The sequence below is a fragment of the Dryobates pubescens genome, chromosome 14 (assembly GCF_014839835.1).
Source record: "Dryobates pubescens isolate bDryPub1 chromosome 14, bDryPub1.pri, whole genome shotgun sequence".
Taxonomy (NCBI): Eukaryota; Metazoa; Chordata; class Aves; order Piciformes; family Picidae; genus Dryobates; species Dryobates pubescens.
The window spans coordinates 27,045,875-27,067,617 of NC_071625.1; the positions used below are offsets into that span (position 1 = coordinate 27,045,875).

The window sequence follows — 21,743 nt, forward strand, 5'->3', positions numbered from 1 at the left end:
TAGCCTGGAGAAGAGGAGGCTCAGGGGAGACCTTCTTGCTGTCTCCAACTCCCTGAAGGGAGGTTGTAGCCAGGTGGGGTTTGGTCTCTTCTCCCAGGCAACCAGCACCAGAACAAGAGGACACAGTCTCAAGCTGTGCCAGGGGAAGTTTAGGCTGGATGTTAGGAAGAAGTTCTACACAGAGAGAGTGATTGCCCATTGGAATGGGCTGCCTGAGGAGGTGCTGGAGTCACCATCACTGGAGGTGTTCAGGAGGAGACTTGATGGGGTGCTTGGTGCCATGGGTTAGTTGATTAGGTAGTGTTGGATGATAGGTTGGACTCGATCTTGAAGGTCTCTTCCAACCTGGTTTATTCTATTCTATTCTATTCTATTCTATCCTATTCTATTCTATTCTATGAACCCCAGTATGTGACCTAACTCTTGGCAAGCCTCTTCCCCACCCCCTGGAAAAAAAAAGTGCTGAAAAGCAAGCAGAGCCTTTGGTGACGCAGGGAAGGTCAAGCTGGAGCTGGAGGCTAAGAGGCAAAGTGAAGTGCTGACAGCTGAAGGAAGAGGAAATAACTGCAGCATAAAAGAAATTGTTGTTAGGAGGAGTGTGTAAGGGAGGCTTGGACTTAGATTCTAAGGGGGAAATCTGAAGCTGGAGGAAATCAGGGCTGGAGATGCCTGAAGTATAAATATTGAAGAGGAGAGGAACAAAAGGCAAGCCCTACTCAAGTGCCTTCTCAGAACCGAGTCCATTTTCCTCTGCTGCAGCTCACCCTCATCTCTCAAGGGCTGAAGGGGATGGAGCTACTCCTTCCTTTCAGCTAGTTTGCAGGACATACAATTCTTTATTGCTCATCTGGCAACTCTCCAGATTCTTCCTGCTCCTTCAGTCTCCATCAGAAAGCTCTTTTCTCCACACCCCCCTTTAATGTTTCTTTCAAAGTGGGTCAAATACTCTTCATGAACCAAACCCAAACACTTCTTGTTACAAATTGCTCCAAAGTTTAGTGCCCTTTTCACCCAAGGCACTCTAATGCAGGCTGCTCGTGCAGAGTGCCTCCAAAAAAAACCAGCCAAGGCTCAGTGCATCTTCAGCTACCAGAAACCTCACAGAAGGGCACAGCAAACTGCTGGCCAAGCTGTCAGCCCCTGGCTTGGACAGCAGCACTCTGAGCTGGGTTAGGAACTGGCTGGAGGCTGAGCCCAGAGAGTGGTGGTGAATGGTGCCACAGCCAGCTGGCAGCCAGGCACCAGTGGTGTCCCCCAGGGATCAGTGCTGGGCCCCAGCCTGTTCAATATCTTTATTGATGATCTGGATGAGGGCATCGAGTCCATCATCAGTAAATTTGCTGACGACACCAAGCTGGGGGCAGGAGTTGATCTGCTGGAGGGTAGAGAGGCTCTGCAGAGGGACCTCGACAGGCTGGGCAGATGGGCAGAGTCCAAGGGCAGGAGACTGAACACATCCAAGTGCCAGGTTCTGCACATTGGCCACAGCAACCCCATGCAGAGCTACAGGCTGGGGTCAGAATGGCTGAGAGCAGCCAGGCAGAGAGGGACCTGGGGGTGCTGGTTGATGGTAGGCTGAACATGAGCCTGCAGTGTGCCCAGGCAGCCAAGAAGGCCAATGGCATCCTGGCCTGCATCAGGAACAGTGTGGCCAGCAGGAGCAGGGAGGTCATTCTGCCCTGTGCTCAGCACTGGTTAGGCCACACCTTGAGTCCTGTGTCCAGTTCTGGGCCCCTCAGTTCAGGAATGATGTTGAGTTGCTGGAGCGTGTCCAGAGAAGGGCAACGATGCTGGGGAGGGGTCTGGAGCACAGCCCTGTGAGGAGAGGCTGAGGGAGCTGGGGTTGCTTAGCCTGGAGAAGAGGAGGCTCAGGGGAGACCTCATTGCTCTCTACAACTATCTGCAGGGAGGTTGTAGACAGGCAGAGGTTGGTCTCTTCTCCCAGGCACCCAGCACCAGAACAAGAGGACACAGTCTCAAGCTGCACCAGGGGAGATTTAGGCTGGATGTTAGGAAGAAGTTCTACACAGAGAGAGTGATTGCCCATTGGAATGGGCTGCCCAGGGAGGTGGTGGAGTCACCATCACTGGAGGTGTTCAGGAGGAGACTTGATGGGTGCCATGGGTTAGTTGTTTAGGTGGTGTTGGATGATAAGTTGGACTCGATGAAGCTGAAGGTCTCTTCCAGCCTGGTTTATTCTATTCTATTCTATTCTAGCTCTGAAGTGCTTTGCTGATTGTTTGGGGGGTTCTGTATGTTAAATGACTGACACTTCCAGCATACAAAAGAGGAGCCTTGTGCAGTGTGCAGCATTCATTGTTTATTCAATAAATATTTACCTCAGTCGTTGCCCACCGAGGCAAACAGTGCAGAAATTGTCACTTGGAGATACAAAAACTTTAACCTCCCCCTCCCCCAGGTAAAGTCAGTTGCTACTGATATTGCCACAACTATTTCTAAGAGGTTTTGCTGCTTCAAAAATCGCTGCTACCCTTATAAAAAATAGAGGAAATATAGAAGTATTTGGGGGGTTCAACAGGTCTCACTTTAAAATGTAAAGGGGGAGATGCCACATCTGTCTTCAAGGACTTACTAAAAATAAAGACATTAACACTATGGGAGAGACATTTGTGGGGTGTGGGGGTTTTTTTTTGCACTGAGGATTTCATTATAGCTCTTTAAATACATCTTTCTTGGTCCTGGGTAGAGACATTTAGAAGGAGACAACTTGCATCTCACATTCATCCTGAGGTCAGCTGTGTAAAAAAGCAAAGCCAATCTGAGAAGGATACTTGCAGGCTTCTTTGTTGTTGTTGGAAGTGTGAGGTTGTTTTTAAACAAGCCAATAAAACTCCTTGGGTGGGGGGTGGGGGGGAGAGGAAAACAAGAAAGCAAGATAGAAACAATCCCCTCACCAGTGTTTTGAGATGTAATTCAGTGTCACCCTGGGGGGGGAGGATTTCCTTCCAAACACACGAAGGCATCCAAATGCTGTTATCACCCAATTCAAGTTTCAGTGTGCACCTGCCAACTTTGACACTGGAAAAGAAAACTCAGCCATCCCTGTGAAGAGTCACTCCCCACCCACCCCCTCCCCCCCGGCTTCTCATCTCAAGATCCTGACCCGTAACGCAGCTCCTGCGCGGAGAACTCCACTGCATCCGCCGAGGCTTCGGCTCTGCCTGCGCAGGTGAGGACGTGCGGTCTGAGGTCTCCAGCAAGGAGGCACAGTTCTGACCTTGTCAAAGCTCCACTTTGAACACAGCAGTTATTTGCAATAGCACCAACAAGCCCTCAGATACCAGCATCAGGCGAGGCCGGACGCTGTGAACAGGTTTGTTTCTTCCCGAATCAGCACAATCGGTACAAGGCACTGCTTGGCGTAGGAAGTCCTAAATAAGAGCAAACCGAGACAACTTCCGGCTTCGGGTGACATTGGAGTTTGCAGCTTCTGTCACCTTCCACCACAGTAAGGGATGAAACAAGATGGTCTAAAGGATTGCAACCAACAGCCCTTCTCGCAGCCTTCCTCCCCACGTCTGCGAGCCCCACATAACAGCATCCCGAGGCGAAGCGTTAGGAAGTAGGGGTTGTTAAATTAACAAAGGTACAGCTGAGTTCTCCGGCCTTCCACAACAGTCTAACCTAGACACAACTCAAGTAGGAGAGGTTGGGAAACATTCTGGTAGCATCTGCAACAGCCTACCCCTGCAGAGCGCTAGGCTGGCAGGGGGGAAACAAACCCAACCAGCTATTGTCTAGAGCACTGAGAGCTCGAGGCACATGGCAGCCAAAGGTATTCAGGCAGATTTTTATGGCTAGGAACAGGATTTTGCTGAGGATCCTCGCTACAGACCTCCCCAAAAGCAGCTCCACAGGGTTCAGAATACAAACTGCAAGGGGTTGGGAGAAAACCCAAGCCAACCCCAAAGCTTTGGTCCTCAGTCGCTGCTGTCTTCGTCGTCGTCCTCGTCGGATACATCGTTCAGAGAGGACTTAGGCGAGTGGCTGTAGGAGTCTGACCTGGAGGCCTGGCAAGCGGCCACCTCCCCGGTGGCCAGCAGCTGGTAGCAGAAGTCGCAGATGCGCACGGGCTTGGAGGACTGGCTGGGCAGCAGGAACCTCTTTTCAGAGCAGGGCCCGCAGACCACGAAGCCGCACTTGCGGCAGTGGTGCCGGCGGTTCACCGGCGTGAACTTCGCCTTCTGGCAGCGCATGCAGACGGCGGCCTCCGAGTCCGGCACCCAGACGGCGGCGTGCTCGCTGCTGGGGCTCTTCCCGCTCTTGGAGAGCAGGTCGGAGACGCACTTGTTGATGTGGTTCATCCACTCCGACTTCTCGGTGGCGGTGGCGGCGTAAACGGCGAAGGACTTGGTGGGCGTCTTGATGAGCCAGCCGTTCCGCAAGTCCCCCTCATCCTGGATGGAGTCGATGGTGACGTTCTCCAGGGGGATGATGTGCTGCTTGTTGTACTTCTTCTTCTGGATGACGATGTTGCCGTAGACCAGGATGTCGTTGAAGAGGAAGAACTGCCTGGCTTTGGGCTTCTTCCTGCACAGCTTCGTCAGCACTCCCTCCCCGATCAGCACGCGCCCGGGAATGGTCAGGGGCTGGCCGGCCGCGCCGAAGCAGTTCTCCACGATGCTGATCCTCCTGGTGTTTGCCTCGCTGTTCGCCAGGCGATCCACCATCTTTCACAAGGGGCCTGAAAGCACAGCAGAGAGTTTGCTGTCAGAATGAGGCCGATTCAGCAGCAGCCTTCCCCCCGAGGAAGGCGGCGACCCCACGGCTCTTTAAATACCCACCAGAACCTGCTGGCTCTGGTGGGTTGAAAATCACCTCCCGCCCTCCCCCCATTCAATTGCCAGCCCAGCTCAGCTGGAAGCAAGTGAAGTTGTATTTACAAGCAACACTACAATCTACAACGAAATGCAACGAGTATGTACCAAATACACACTACTTACAGGTATTTACAATTGATAAACAACACAAGAACCCCCCCTGGACAAACCAGGGGATCTAGCAACAGCCTCCCCCTCCCTGCTCCCTATCCTCTTGTACACCACAGAGGAGAGAAAGAGCACAGAGTTGTTTTGTTAGTGTAGCTGGTTGAAATTTCCACCCCAACATTAACTTTGCCAGCTGGAAGCAAGTGGAAGCTGTATTTACAGGCAAAACTACAGTCTCCAGGGGAATGCAAGGAGGATGTGCAAAATGTACAGAATCCACAATATCTACAGACATTCACAATCAACAAACAGCACAAGGGCTCCCCTGGACAAGGACCCCTGGACAAGGACCAGGGGAAGCTACAGGCTTCTCCTTTTTCTGCCCTGGCCCCTGGTCAAAAGGGAGAAGAGAAAGGAGCAGAGAAAGCTGCTGTGAGACTTGACCAAAACAACGCAGCCAAGGTCAAGCAGAAGCAAGTTAGCATCTCCCCAGAGTGGGGAAGAGAGGGGGAAGGGGAAGAGAGGGGGAAGGGGAAGAGAGGGGGAAGGGGAAGAGAGGGGGAAGGGGAAGAGAGGGGGAAGGGGAAGAGAGGGGGAAGGGGAAGAGAGGGGGAAGGGGAAGAGAGGGGGAAGGGGAAGAGAGGGGGAAGGGGAAGAGAGGGGGAAGGGGAAGAGAGGGGGAAGGGGAAGAGAGGGGGAAGGGGAAGAGAGGGGGAAGGGGAAGAGAGGGGGAAGGGGAAGAGAGGGGGAAGGGGAAGAGAGGGGGAAGGGGAAGAGAGGGGGAAGGGGAAGAGAGGGGGAAGGGGAAGAGAGGGGGAAGGGGAAGAGAGGGGGAAGGGGAAGAGAGGGGAAGGGGAAGAGAGGGGGAAGGGGAAGAGAGGGGGAAGGGGAAGAGAGGGGGAAGGGGAAGAGAGGGGGAAGGGGAAGAGAGGGGGAAGGGGAAGAGAGGGGGAAGGGGAAGAGAGGGGGAAGGGGAAGAGAGGGGGAAGGGGAAGAGAGGGGGAAGGGGAAGAGAGGGGGAAGGGGAAGAGAGGGGGAAGGGGAAGAGAGGGGGAAGGGGAAGAGAGGGGGAAGGGGAAGAGAGGGGGAAGGGGAAGAGAGGGGGAAGGGGAAGAGAGGGGGAAGGGGAAGAGAGGGGGAAGGGGAAGAGAGGGGGAAGGGGAAGAGAGGGGGAAGGGGAAGAGAGGGGGAAGGGGAAGAGAGGGGAAGGGGAAGAGAGGGGAAGGGAAGAGAGGGGGAAGGGGAAGAGAGGGGGAAGGGGAAGAGAGGGGGAAGGGGAAGAGAGGGAAGGGGAAGAGAGGGAAGGGGAATTGCTTTGGTACAAGCAATCCGATGGTAGCTCTCTCTCCAATGGGATTCTCAGATTTCTCTTCCTTTTCCTTTTCACACCCAGCAGTGATTTATTTACAGGTCACTACTTTTCTGCTCAAGACCTGGGAAGAATTTTGAAGGCATAGCCTACAGCTACCACAGTTAGTACTGGGCCAAAGCAAAGCCATGCAGCCAAGGTCAGCAAAGAGCCAGCAGAAGCAGCAGCCAGAGCGAGGAAGCCGAGGGAAGAGGAAGGTTGTCTGCACAACTAGCTTATGCTGGCAGTGTGTCCAAGGGGATTATTTAGAGCTTATCATTCTCTGCCTTTGACACCCAGTGGTGATTTATTTACATCCTGCTCCTTTCTGTTCAAGACCTGTGGAGAATTTTCTAGGCACAGCCTGAAACTACCACACGGGCTCGGAGGCACCGACTGGGGCTAGATTTAACTCAGTATTAACAGCCAGGAATTTTTAGCAACAGATTAGGCTTTTTTTTTTTCCAAAGGCAGAACTGTTCCTCCCAGCTGACAGCTATCTTTGTCACACAGACAGCACCTACAGCCCCGCTCCTCAGAGCCGCTGCCAGCGGGCCGGCCAGCTTCCCCCCCAGCGAGGTTACGGCATCCTCAGAGCCCAGATTTCTCCCTGCGCCCTCCTCCACCTACACTCTGCATGGCAAAGGAAAGCATCACCCAGCATGCCAAATTCTGGTGCTGACAGAAACAGTGACTTAACTGAGCAGCCTGCAGACCCATGGCAGTGCTAGCACAACAAACAGCAACGAGAGAGTCGCTCCTCACGTGGGAAGCCACCACCGTACCCAAGCTTAGCATCGCTCTTCTCCCACTGCATAGACCTTCAATCAGGGGCCAAACCCAGGAGTCTATCTACTCAAAACATTGTGTACAGGCCACTGCTGGCATCCCTTGCCACCTGCTTTCATGGCAGACTCCTGAGCCAGGGCCAGGGAGCTGGGGGCTTGCTCACCGATGCCTTCGTTTTGCAGCGGCCCCACAGTCCCTCCCTCCTCACCTACTGGAACTACACCTGCGTGGGTGATGTGATCAGAGGGCTGCAGGCTCAGCTCAGAGGAGGAGCCACACAGCCTGCAACTGAGAAAGGCCAAGTGCCTTGCACTGCTGACTGTGGGCAAGTTAAGGCAGGAAGGCTTGGTGTTTCAGGAAGTGCTGAGGGACTGCAGAATAGAGGTGTTCCAGTTACAGATTGAAACCACTCCTCACCCTTCCCCTGGCAAAGGTAAGATTCCTAAGGCACCCAGCAGGGAGCTGAAAATAAGGAGTTGTCACTACAGTGATTCATTCCCAGCAAACCACTCTTGAACCTTTTACCCTAGAAGTGCCTGGGCAGAAGTCAGAGCAGTCTGACCCAGATCTGCTCCCCTCAAGCTTCTCCCATGTACAGCCACGAATCGAAGGGACAGTGCTGGCAGAGGCAAGTACTGAGGTCAGGCTTGTCTCTCAGCAAGGAGGAGACAGCTCTCCTGTGCCTTCCTTTCCAGCTGATGCTCACACACTGCAGTACAACTGCTGCTCTGAACAGGCCCAAAGGCCAGCAGAGTAGCAAATACTCCAGTGCCTACTACCTGCACTTCCCAACACCATCCCAGTTTGAGAAGTCCTCTGCGTTAACCTCCCTGTTCTTCTCCATCTATACCACCTGCCATCAATGCAGCATCAACCCATAACAGAGAGAAAACTGGGTTGAAACAAGGCTCAGGCTTGGTGCTCCTCAGATTCTCTCACTCTGGCATGACCTGGATCCAGTCAACCAAAAGCTCAGATCAACCCTTACGAGATGAAACTACTTGCCACAGATTTAGTGCCAGAGAAACCTCTCATTAGGGCCTCCTCTAAGTAAGTATGTTCCCTGTGATTACATCAATCCACATGCCCAGTGTGAAGTGTGATTAAACTCCTGAAGCAGCAGCATGGTATTTATTTCATGAGCTCCACACTGCAATAGTTTGAAAGATATACCTAAAGTGACCTTTTCTTTTGAAGCTCTGCACACAACATCATCATCTTATATCCATGCCTCACACTGTGAAGACACAATCACAGAACATGAGAGGTTGGAAGGGGTCTCTAGAGATCAGTCCAAACCCCCTGCCAGAGCAGCATCACCCAGGGGAGTCTGCACAGGAACACATCCAGGTGGGGTTGGAAAGTCTGCAGAGAAGGAGACTCCACAACCTCTCTGGGCAGCCTGCTCCAGGGCTCTGTCACCCTCACTGTAAAGAAGTTTCTCCTCATGTTGAGCTGAAACCTTCTCTGTTCAAGTTTTCATCCATTGGTCCTTGTGTTGTTACTGTGCACCATCCTAAAGAGCTTGGCCTCTTCCACTTGACCCCCAACCCTCACATATTGATAGACATTGATCAGATCCCTCTCAGCTTTCTCTTCTCCAGACTAAACAGCCCCAGGGCTCTCAGTCTCTCTTCACAGGGGAGATGCTCAAGTCCCCTAAGCATCCTCCTGGCTCTCCCTTGGACTCTCTCCAAGAGGTCTCTGTCTCTCTTGAACTGGGGAGCCCAGAACTGGACACAGGATTGCAGCTGTGGTCTCAGCAGGGGTAGAGCAGAGCGGGAGGAGAACCTCCCCAGCTCTGCCCAGCAGAATCCATTAAAGGCCTTACTCAGCTTTACTTTTGCATTCTCTGTATGTGCCTCAGAGGTTCTAATTTCCTGTTCTCTAGAACAACCTAAACCAACTCTAACTCTGGTATTAACCAGACTCATGCTTAGCCATCAGATCTGAAGTTATTTTGGCCTACAGAAGGTCAGACAAAACACTAACTGCTTCACGAGAAGGGATTTAATTGCACAAGCAAGTCCACCTATGCTATTTCCACCAGGTGCCAAAGCAGAAAAGGCTGCCCTCCTTCACTGCCCTGTTCAGTGGATCCCCATTTGCTGGCTCAGGACTTTCTGCACAGTAAGCTTCAAGCCACATTTGCTGCCAAACACACACTGGCTGTACTTCAGTCAGAACAAGCACCACCAGCTTCTTTATTAAGCTTTCTGAGGACTGAAATGCTCAGCACTTCTCTCCAGAGATAAGTCTGAGAGGGAGGAAAGCAACCCCCCAACAAAAAACCTCCTGTCAGTGTCCACCTCCCTCACCAGCCCTGCTCTTCTGAACCACTAACCCCTGACTAGGTCCTCAAAGCTTTGTCTCTCGCTCCCTTGAAGATGCCCACGCTACTAAATCCCTCCATCCTTCTGCAGCATCACATTTAGTTGACATGGTTCTGGTTTGTTTCCTTCTGTGGCAGTAACAACTTCTGTCATCCTTCCCCTCCCTGCCCCCCCTGTGCCATTATGGAAGTACTCAGTGAACCAGAACAGGGCAGATCCAGCTGAGAACCAGAGTTTAGCTTGGCAGGATAGTCCCAGGGCAGGGAGACAGTGGAGGAAAGGGAAGGTGAAGGGAGGTGCTCTGCATACAAAGTGCATTGGCTCAACCTGAGCAGTAAATAGAAGTATCACAGTTGTGGTTTTTCCTCTCAGGAAACAGCAGAGCATAAATCAGTAAGGGGAAGTTTTTAACACTGTAACTCTACAGGCATATCCAAAATACACCTTGCAAGAGACACCTTATCTCCTTCAAGCATTCCCAGCACCAATACTGCCACATATTCATGGAGACACCAGTACCCACCCTCTGCATGCTCCACCCAGCATTAAGATCTAAGCAATGAGGCCCTGTGGCCAAGGTGGCCGATGGCATTCTGGGCTGGATTAGAAGGGCTGTGCTGAGTAGGTCCAGAGAGGCTTTCCTCCCCTTCTAGTCTGCCCTGGTGAGGCCACATCTGGAATATTGTGTCCAGTTCTGGGCCCCTCAGGTCAGGAAGGACCTCAGGGAACTGCTTGAGAGAGTCCAGCACAGAGCCACAAAGCTGCTGCAGGCAGTGGAACATCTCCCTGTGAGGCCAGGCTGAGGCAGCTGGGGCTTGGAGCAGAGGAGCCTGAGGGTGACCTCACTGCTGGGGATAAAGATCTGCAGGGCAGTGTGGGGAGGATGGAGCCAGGCTCTGCTCAGGGATGTCCAAGGACATGACAAGGGGCACTGGGGGCAAGCTGGAGCACAGGAGGTGCCACAGGAACAGAAGGGAAAGCTTTGTCACTGTGAGGGTGGCAGAGCCCAGGAGCAGGCTGCCCAGAGAGGTTGTGGAGTCTCCTGCTCTGGAGACATTCCAAACCCACCTGGATGTGTTCCTGTGTGACCTGCCCTGGGTGAGCCTGGGTGACAGCAGGGGGGTTGGAGTGCATGATCTTCAGAGATCTCTTCCAAGCCCTAACGTTCTGTGATGCAGTCACTTTCTGGGTCAACATGCACTGTGAACTACCTATTACCATGTGGCACAGAGGCACAACACTGGCACTTGGGAGAGGGTTCTTCAGGTAAGGGATTGGCTTCACTTCATAGTAGTATCATAGTATCAGTCAGGGTTGGAAGGGAACACAAGGATCATCTAGTTCCAACCCCCCTGCCATGGGCAGGGACACCCCACACTAGATCAGCCTGGCCACAGCCTCATCCAGCCTGGCCTTAAACACCTCCAGGGACAGGGCCTCAACCACCTCCCTGGACAACCCATTCCAGGGCTTCACCACTCTCATGGGGAAGAACTTCCTCCTCACCTCCAGCCTGAATCTCCCCACCTCCTGCTTCATTCCATTCCCCCCAGTCCTATCACTCCCTGAGATCCTGAGCAGTCCCTTCCCAGCCTCCTTGGAGCCCCCTTCAGATCCTGGAAGGCCACAATGAGGTCACCTCAGAGCCTTCTCTTCTCCAGACTGAACAGCCCCAACTCCTTCAGTCTGTCCTCACAGGAGAGGTGCTCCAGCCCTCTGCTCATCCTCCTGGCCCTTCTCTGGACACCTTCCAGCACCTCCAGATCCCTCTTGTAAGAGGGGCTCCAGAACTGGAGGCAGTACTCCAGGTGGGGTCTCAGCAGAGCTGAGCAGAGGGGGAGAATCCCCTCCCTGGCCCTGCTGGCCACACTTCTCTTGCTGCACTTCTGCTATGGCTTCATCTAACAGAGGTGCCATGCTGCAGAAATGCTGCTGACTATCTACCAAGGAGAAAGTACTAGCAAGGGAGTGCAAGGAATAAACTCCAGACTTTGGGATGTGTGTCTGCTGCAGCCATGGCCTCAAAAAATCAAACCATCAAAGGTCAGGATCTGGATGGAGGATTAATTGCCATTGACTCGTCAAATAACCATTCCCATCTAACATGCTAGCACCAAGCAGTCTTGGTAAGTGCCAAAGCTGAACCAACAGCCACTAGAGACTTGCAAAGCAAGGAGTCAGCCACTGGGTCGATGTGAAGCTATTTAGCAACCCCATGCTCCCTGGGAAGTGGGGAAGGAAATCAGTCAGCAGAGTCCAAAGGGACCAGAGTGGGAACACAGACTTTCCTCCAGGTACAGATCAGTAAGGACCACTTCTACACTTACACTTGGCTATCAAGTACCTGCAAACTACAGCAAGTTAAATGCTTTTGCTAGCCCACAAGGGGGAATCCCCCCAGACTCTCCCCCTCCCCCAGTCAGGCTGATGAGTCTCAGTGAATGAAAGTTACAGCGACCTGTATGTAGGAAGCACTCCCAGGCTCCACAGCTCCAGCTCAGCTTCCTGCACTCCCTGCCAACAAACAGACAACCCCAGCTCAAGGTCACCATGGCAGCTTTCAAAATACAAGGCCCTGGGAGGAGGAGAGAGCAGGGAGAAAAAGAAATGGTTTTAATTAGCTGTTCTCTGGGATGACCTAGGAGAAAAGAGCTTTAACCAGGACTGTTCAATCATAACCATGGCTTGGAACCGAGACACATGACTGCAGAACTGGTGCTGGAGACTCTGCTGCTGTGAAAATAATCACTCAGTGGACTTAAGGCAAGGATGCAGGGCAAGTTAAGAAGGACTAGGTAAGAGAAGATAATCACATCTCCTCTGGACTGAAACTCTCAGCCAGAATGCTCCCAGATTCTCACCCACCAGCCCCACGAACACTCCAGGCTACAAACAGGCTGGCTGGAAACTGCCCAGCAGCAAAGGACCTGGAGGGGTTGGTTGACAGCAGCTGAAGATGAGCCAGGGTGGGCCAGGTGGCCAAGAAGGCCACCAGCATCCTGGCCTGGATTAGCAATACTGTGGCCAGCAGGAGCAGGGCAGGGGCTGCCCCCCTGTAGTGGGCACTGGTGAGGCCACACCTTGAGTCCTGGGATCAGTTTTGGGTCCCTCACTCCCAGAAGGACATGGAAGGGCTGGAGTGGGTCCAGAGAAGGGTGAGGAATCTGGTGAAAGGTGTGGAGAGGAGCAGCTCAGGGAACTGGGGTTGTTCAGCTTGGAGAAAAGGAGGCTGAATGGAGACCTCATTGGTCTCCACAACTCCCTGGCAGGAGGCTGGAGCCAGGTGGGGGTTGCTCTCTTCTCCCTAGTGACAGGACAAGGGGAAGTGGCCTGGAATTGTGCCAGGGGATGTTTAGGTGGCACATGAGAAGAAACCTCTTCACTGCAAAGATTCCCAGAGACTGGAAGAGGCTCCCCAGGAAGGTGGTGGAATCCCCATGCCTGCAGATGGGTAGGAGGCAGAGATGTGGTTCTGAGGGCCAGGGTTTAGCACCAGCCTTGGCAGAGTCAGAGAATGGTTGGAGTGGATGATTCTGCAGCTCTTTTTCCAACCAAAAGGCTTCTATGACTGAGGCAGTCAAAGCCACTGACTGCTGATGAATTATTCCACCTTTCCAGGGCATGAATTGCTTTTTCCCCCACACTAATAGATCAAACTTTTTCAAATAAGCCCTCAGGTGTCTTTCTCCTAAGCTTTTAAAGAACTAAAAGCTCCCCCTGAAATCCTAAGCATGCCAATGTGCATTCACCTTCACCAGCCCTTGCTGAGAAAGGAGCAAGAGTTCAGAAATGGCTACTGAGGAAGTACCTGGGAAGTATCAGGATTATAAATACTAATGGAATGTGGGAGAAAACAGAGCAGAGAGACAAAAAAGAGAAAGCCATCTCTAAGTCACAAGAGGTAAAGACAAGAGGTTCACCTCTTCTCACGGACACACAGACCAAGGAGATGTTTCTGCCACTTTGCTCTGCTGAGACCTCACCTGCAGTGCTGGGTACAGGTCTGGAGCTCTCAGTATAGGAAGGTCATGGACCTGATGGAGAGGGTCCAGATGAGGCCACAAAAATGATCAGGGGGTTGAAGCAGCTCTGCTATGAGGACAGGCTGAGGGAGCTGGAGGTGTTCAGCCTGGAGAAGAGAATGCTCTGGGGAGACCTAATAGCAGCCTGCCAGGACCTGAAGAGGCTGCAGGAAGGCTGCAGAGAGACTGTTTGCAAAGGCCTGCAGGGACAGGACGAGGGGCAATGGCTTCAAACTAGAGAAGAGCAGATTGAGGTTGGATATCAGAAGCAAGTTCTTCACTATGAGGGTGGTGGAACACTGGAACAGGTTGCCCAGGGAGGTGGTTGAGGCCCCATCCCTGGAGGTGTTCCAGGTGAGGCTCCACAAGGCCCTGGGCAGCCTGATCTAGTTGGGGATGTCCCTGCTGACTGTGGGGAGGTTGCACTGGATGAGCTTTGGAGGTCTCTTGTGGCCTGGACCATCCTATGTTACGTTAACTGTCTGGAAACAGAAAGCAACTTTTAACCCCAAGATGTCCAGGCCAAAACCTATGCAAGATTATCCATCCCCAGGCTTTCAAAACGACTCTGCCTGTGTCTGAGGCCCATCAGAGCCCCCCTCCATCTCCAGACTGCAGTGCAACAGTACCAGCTGCCAGGCAAAGCATCACACACACCACCTTACCTGAAAAACTGGCTGCCCAGAGCTGCCCCAGCAGCAGAGTTCATCAGCAGCCTTTCCAAACAGATCTCAGCTCTCCAAATGCTGCAGTGCCTTCTGTTTGTCCTCCTTCTCACACACATGCTCCCAGAATCACACAATTAACCAAAATTGGCCTTTGAGATCATCAAGCCCAACCTACCACCCAACACCATCTAACCAACTAAGCCAGGGCACCCAGTGCCTCTTCTTAACACTTCCAGGGACTCCACCACCTCCCTGGGCTGCCCACTCCCATGGCAAATCTTTCTGGGAAGAATTTCATAGTATCCTAGTATCAGTCAGGGCTGGAAGGGACCACAGGGATCATCCAGTTCCAACCCCCCTGCCATGGGCAAGGACACCCCACACTAGATCAGCCTGGCCACAGCCTCATCCAGCCTGGCCTTAAACACCTCCAGGGCTGGGGCCTCAACCACCTCCCTGGACAACCCATTCCAGGGCTTCACCACTCTCATGGGGAAGAACTTCCTCCTCACCTCCAGCCTGAATCTCCCCACCTCCAGCTTCATTCCAATTTCTTCCTAACAGCCACTTCAGGAAGAAGCTGCTGGGGCAAGGCTTTGATCTGCAGGGCACAATAAGCTATGCAAAGGTGACAAAATATGTCATGGCACAGGCAGCCCCAACTCCTCCTCCAGCAAGTCTTCAACACAAAGTCACTTCTAATTCTATTCAGGAGAAGCTTCTCCACAACTAACAATTCTGTTAGCAAGACAAGAAGTTCTTCTCACTCCCCTAGCTCCCTGCAGTTTGGCATTGATCCCCCTCTTGGGTCAGAGCAGCCACCTCCAAAGTGCTCAAACACAGAGGCTGCCCAACCAGGCTGTGAGGAAGCAGAAGCCAAGCTGAGGTCACATCCTTACTGCAGCTCTTCACATTCCAGGCTACCACAGCAGCAAAATAGTTCTGCTGGGGTTGCTGTGCAAGGACAAGTCACCACCCACAGCACTGTCTCATTCTGCCACTGTATCCTGGGGACCAAACCAGCAATCTCCCACTGGTCTTCAGGAGAATGTTTAGCTTGTGTGCCAGCTCTGCTCTGGAGAGAGGCAGGGCTGAACGGCACGGGACAGCTGTAAGACAGGAGGTGTCAGCAGCCCTGACTCACTCAGCTAAGCTGGCTTTTTCTCTCTTTAAAGCTGCCACCTTAGCTGTGAATATACATAGTAAGGGATGATAACAGGATCAGAGGAGGTTAGGGGTTGGAAGGCACCGATGGAGATTTTCGAGTCCACCCCCACTGCCAGAGCAGGAGCAGAGAATCCAGCACAGGGCACACAGAACACATCCAGACAGGGCTGGAAAGGCTCCAGAGGAGACTCCACAACCTCTCTGGGCAGTCCCTCCAGGGCTCTGTGACCCTCACAGTGAAGAAGTTCCTCCTCATGCTGAGGTGGAACCTCCTGTGCTGGAGTTGATATCCATTGCCCCTTGTCCTATCCCAGGGTGCAACTGAGCAGAGCCTGTGCCCTCCCTCTTGGCCCCCAGCCCTCAGATATTGATAGACATTGATCAGATTCGCCCCCCAGTCTTCTCCTCTCCTGACTAAACAGCCCCAGGGCTCTCAGGCTCTTCTCACAGGGCAGTGCTGCAGTCCCTTCAGCATCCTTGCAGCCCTCCTTTGGACTCTCTCCAGCAGATCCCTGTCACTCCTGAACTGGGAAGTCCAGAATTGGATGCAATATTCAAGGTGAGGAGGTCTCCCCTGATCCTCCTCTTCTCCAGGCTAAGCAACCCCAGCTCCCTCAGCCTCTCCTCACAGGGCTGTGCTCCAGACCCCTCCCCAGCTTTGTTGCCCTTCTCTGGACACAGGACTCAAGGTGTGGCCTAACCAGTGCTGAGCACAGGGCAGAATGACCTCCCTGCTCCTGCTGGCCACACTGTTCCTGATGCAGGCCAGGATGCCACTGGCCTTCTTGGCTGCCTGGGCACACTGCAGGCTCATGTTCAGCTGCTGTCCACCAGCACCCCCAGGTCCCTCTCTGCCTGACTGCTCTCAGCCACTCTGACCCCAGCCTGTAGCTCTGCATGGGGTTGCTGTGGCCAGTGTGCAGAACCTGGCACTTGGATGTGTTCAATCTCCTGCCCTTGGACTCTGCCCATCTGTCCAGCCTGTCGAGGTCCCTCTGCAGAGCCTCTCTACCCTCCAGCAGATCAACTCCTGCCCCCAGCTTGGTGTTGTCAGCAAATTTACTGCTGATGGACTTAATGCCCTCATCCAGATCATCAATAAAGATCTTGAACAGGATGGGGCCCAGCACTGCTCCCTGGGGGACACCACTGGTGCCTGGCTGCCAGCTGGCTGTGGCACTATTCACCACCACTCTCTGGGCTCAGCCTCCAGCCAGTTCCTAACCCAGCTCAGAGAGCTGCTGTCCAAGCCAGGGGCTGACAGCTTGGCCAGCAGTTTGCTGTGGGGAATGGTGTCAAAGACCTTGCTGAAGTCCAGGCAGACTACATCCACAGCCTGCCCCACATCCACCAGGCAGTCACCTGGGCATAGAAGCAGGCCAGCAGGACAAGAGAGGGGATTCTGCCCCTTGACTCTGCTGCTGAGACCTCACCTCCAATCCTGCCTCCAGTTCTGGTGTCCCCAGCAGAAGAAAGACACAGAGCTGCTGTTGGAGTGAGTCCAGAGGAAGGTCACAAAGTTGATCCAAGGGCTGGAGCAGCTCTGCTGTGAGGACAGGCTCAGGGAGCTAGGGGTGTTCAGCCTAGAGAAAGGAAAACTTTGGGGGTCCTTAGAGCTGCCTTATAATACCTGAAGGGATCCTTCAGGAAGGCTACAAAAAGACTTTCCATGAGGGTGTCCAGAGACAGGACAAGGGGGAATGGTTTGAAGCTGAGGGAGAGTAGGGTTAGACTGGAGCTTAAGAAGAAGCTCTTCAGTAGGAGAGTGGTGAGACCCTGGAATAGGCTGCCCAGGGAGATTGTGGCTGCCTCCTCCCCAGGGGGTGCTCAAGGCCAGGTTGGATGAGGCCCTGAGCAGCCAAGTGTAGTTGAGAGGTGACCCTGCCCATGGTGGGGAGGTTGGAGTAGGTGATCTCCAAGGTCCTTTCCAACCTAAGCCATTCTATGATGATATTTAACACACTGCAGGTTTCTCCCAGCCATGCTCTCAGGATGCATGCATCTCATCTACTCCTGTGTACATTCACAGCCAAGGTGACAGCTTTACAGAGGACAGGGGGGGCAGGAAGTATATTTAAACTGCTGGAAAAAGGATAAAAGCTCAAAACTAACCATACAGAGGCCCATTCAGTCCTGAAGCAGCAGCAGCAGCTCCTGAATTTTCCAGGTCAGATTCAGTAGCACAGATCCACTAGAATCCAAAAAATGTCCCTGCCCACGGCATCTGCTCCCAGCATTCAAAGGATGAAACACGAGCTGGAGACCGGGGCAGTGGAGCAAACAGGCAGAACAGCCAGGAGAAGACTCAGGAGCAGAGGAACACAAAAGGAAGAGAATTAAGAGGCAGAAACAGCAGATCTAAAAGCTTGCCACCCCAGGAGCTTTTAAATAGTCACCCAGTGCCACACAGAGCCCTTGTTCTCACATCTGCACATACAGACAACATCAGCAAGCACATGCAAACTCACTCCTTCTCCTCCTTGCCTAAGGCTGACTGATACATTGCATAATAAAAGGTTCTGGTTAGAGTCAGTGTGACTTCAACTTCGGAGGCACTTGAACTTTAGCGAGACTTAATGTCACTAAACCCCAAGTTGAAGCTTTTATCATGTCCCACTCCAGACCTCAAAGGCTCTGAGTAAGACAGGGCTTTCAAACAGGGCTGAATATTGGTTTATTGTACTTAATGACACAGCTCAAACAGATGAAAGGTACAGAAGATCAGTAAAACCTCTACAAGGCAGAGAGAGCTAAACTGCAAACTTCAGAGACAAGGACTATCTGCAGAGCAGGCATCTAAGGTGCATTAAATGAGTGAGTTAAGACCACTCAGCTTTTGGATCTACCTCCAGGTGAAAACACAGCCACGTAGCACACACTTCAGTAGTTCTACCAGTGACAGGTTTCAAATCATTATTAAGAGCTTCCATCATCACTTCAGACTCATTCAGCTTTCCTCTTGCACTTTGCCTGTGCAGGGAAGACACCCTGTACTCAGCACTGATGAGCCTGCACCTCAGATACTGGGTTCAGGTTTTGGGCCCCTCACTACAGGAAACCTTGAGGGGCTGGAGCATGGCCAGAGAGGGGCAACAAAGCTGGTGTAAGGGCTCCTACAGAACAAACCTTGTGAGGAGTGGCTGAGGGAACTGAGATTGTTTAGTTTGGAAAAGAGGAAGCTGAGGGGAGACCTCACTGCTCTCTACAGCTACCTGAAAGGAGGCTGGATTTGTTCTCTTCTCCCTAGTATGAGGTGATAGAAGAGAGCAAATGGCCTGAAATTGTGCTGGGGGAGGTTTAGGTTGGAGATTGGGAAAAATTTCTTTGCTGCAATGTGGTCAGGCATTGGAACAGGCTGCCCAGGGAGGTGGTGGAGTCACCATCCCTGGAGGTGCTCAAGAAAATGTGTGGACATGGCACTTGGGGACGTGGGGTAACGGCCGTGGTGGCCTGAGGTTCACAGCCAGACTCGATGACCTTAGAGGCCTCTTCCAACCCAAACAATTCTGGGGTTCTGAGACCTTCAATAAACACAACCAATGAAGTCAGCCAGACGCTTCATGCATGTCTCTGCTTTAAAGCTGTCCCTGAAATGCCAGCAGCACTGCTCGCGCTGCTTCTAGTGGGCAAGCTTTCGGCCGTGAAGGCACGTCAGCACCGCAGGGCTCTAACCTCTGTTAATGTCAGATGTACTGCTCTTCAGAGCAACACTTCACTTTCTGCATCACTGCCAAGCCTGCATTTTAGTGCAACCTGTTTAAGGAAACTCTCACCACACAAAAAAAAATCCCAAACAGTGTGGAAAATCGCTGGACTGAAACACATGCACAGCACTTCGTGTGAGAGAACTCAGCATCAAGCTGAAATCTTGCTTTGGTCTCCCTCCTTCCACCTCCTACACAGAGCAGGATGATTTCCACTGCTTGTCCTGAAGGCTTCACTGTGTCATCTTTGCTGGCTAAACTCAGCTTCCCATGCACTTAGATCTGATGAGCTGCAATCAGCAAGCCAAGAACAAGTCCAAGAACAAGTCAGCACTACTGGTCAAGGACCATAAAGCTGATCAAGACATACCTGTGAGAGGTACTTCATCAAAGCTTTATTTCCATCACCCAAGAACATGGAATAAAATGTCGAGGAAAATGAAGTGCTCATCACCCACCAAGGCACTTAGGAGTTCATTGATACTTCACTCTGTATTTTACAGTTGCTTAACAACTGCTGGGGTGTTTTCACATTCATTAGACCTCCCCATTCTCTACCAGTGGCTTTTCATCCAACACTGAAAAGAAAAAGGTCAATTTGACCATAAAATTAAGGGAAATGAGAAGAGATTTCACCCCCACCTCCCCCCAAAATATATTATGTTGAGGGGAGGTTAAGACAAATGCTTTCTAAAGGTCTTTCTCACTGCTGGATGCTGACCTGACAGGGACAGCTAAAGCCCTGTATTGTGCTGGAGTTAGCTGCCCTGGCTGCTATTGCAAACATCCCAGCTGTCCCTTAAAAGAGAAACATCAGCCTCCTAACAAGCAGTTCTCTAATAATTCTCTGCACAAAAGCATTCCCTCAACTGCTGTATTCCACAAGCTGTCCTGGTGTCACTACCGAAACCAGCTGGTAAGGATGCAGAGGGCAACCCAGATGATTCCTCAGGGAGATGTGTCAAGAGTGACAAAAAGCTTACTTTGCAGAATCATGCTGTAGAAGGGCCAAGAGATCAAAGAGATCTTTATCAGTGCAGAGATGAGAGCAGGAAAGAAGGCAAGGAGATCCCTTTGAACTTCGCCAGAATCGCTTTCACTACGCAGCCCAGAAGGTAAACAGAGCCCTGGGCTGCAGCCAGAGCAGTGTGGGCAGCAGGGCAAGAGAGGGGATCCTGCCCCTTGACTCTGCTCTGCTGAGACCTCACCTCCAATCCTGCCTCCAGTTCTGCTGTCCCCAGCAGAAGGGGGACACAGAGCTGCTGGAGTGAGGAAAAGAGGCCACAAAGATGATCCAAGGGCTGAAGCAGCTCTGCTGTGAGGACAGACTGAGGGAGCTGGGGGTGTTCAGCCTGGGGAAGACTCCAGGGGGTTCTTAAAGCTGCCTTCCAGGCCAGGAGCAGCCTGCTGTAGTGTGAGGTGTCCCTGGCCATGGCAGAGGGGTTGGAACTGGCTGAGCCTTGAGGTCCCTTCCAACCCTGACAATTCCATGATTCTATAAGACTCCAAGGGGATCTTAGAGCTGCCTTCCAAGACCTGAAGGCAGCCTGCAGGAAGGCTGCAGAGGGACTTCTCATAAGGGTGTCTAGCAACAGGACAAGGGGAAATGGTTTGAAGCTGAGGGGGAGCAGGTTTAGACTGGCTCTTAGGAAGAATTTCTTCAGTGTGAGGGTGGTGAGACTCTGGAATAGGCTGCCCAGGGAGATTGTGGCTGCCTTATCCTGGGGGTGTTCAAGGCCAGTCCCTGCCCACGGTGGGGAGGTTGGAAGAGATGATCTCTGAGGTCCCTTCTAACCTAAAGCATTCTGTGATTCTATTGAACAGCTGTAGCTTTCAGAAGGGTACCAGTAGTGGGACTGGAACTTGAACTGACCTTACAGACACACATTAAGAGAAAGAAAGAATTACCTTTTCCTTAAGGCAGCACAGGTGATGCATCTTTGCACCTTTCCCTCACACCTTTATATATTACTGGTATTTAATGATGTAAAAAACAAACACACACACACCACCAAGGCAGCAAGATAAAACTGCAGAACAGGGTGGCAGCAATACAAAGGCTGCTTTGAATTACACTGGGGAAGCAAAGATGGTTGTGACATTTTCATCTGAGCACTACAGAGCAAACCCAGTGCAAGCATCAATCAATACCAGCCTGGCAGGGAAGCAGGGCAGATGATACTGTGGACATCTCCCAGGTCTCATTCCTGTGGTTCCCAGCCTAATGTTTTCTGTGTTCCTGGGATGTTTCTTCTTTTCCCTTCCCTGCTGTCAAGTCCTGGCTCCCTGCATTGCAAAAGCCTGTGGGGCTGCACCCATGGGGAAACACAGGTGAGCTCACTGGCTCCCTTACTGGTCTATCCAGTACAAACCAGCAGTCTTAACCTTTCATTTGTCTCAACCTGTTGGTTAATGCTCTGGCATCAGCCTCAGGGCTGGCAGAAATATGTTAGCAGCAGCCCTATTACCTCATCATCTGCAACCTGTCAATACCCTGGGCCTTGCCAGTACTTCAGAAAGCTTTAGATTATTTCCAAACCCAGCATTCAGTCACAGATCACAGAACTGCTTTGGTTGGAAAAGACCTCTAAGATCAAGTCCAACCATCAACCCAACACCATGCCCAAATACACTGGGAATGCAAATCCATGCATTTGGCTAGTCAGAAGCACTCATTAACTCACAGTGACCATAATCACCCTGACAGATCTGATGAGGTCTTGGTTTTAAACTGCTGCCAATGACTGTCTTAAGCCTGGTCCC

General features: G+C 52.2%; 1 protein-coding gene across 1 annotated transcript; it reads right to left on the reverse strand.

Annotated features, from left to right (window-relative positions):
* Positions 1–3,449: 3,449 nt before the first annotated feature.
* PLEKHF2 (pleckstrin homology and FYVE domain containing 2) lies at positions 3,450–17,593 on the reverse strand. Its single transcript, XM_009902932.2, has 2 exons — positions 17,389–17,593; positions 3,450–4,705 (listed from the first exon to the last, which is right to left on the reverse strand). The coding sequence occupies exon 2, from the start codon at positions 4,689–4,691 to the stop codon at positions 3,942–3,944; it is 750 nt and encodes a 249-aa protein (XP_009901234.1). The 5' UTR covers positions 4,692–4,705; positions 17,389–17,593; the 3' UTR covers positions 3,450–3,941.
* Between the last annotated feature and the right edge of the window lie 4,150 nt (positions 17,594–21,743).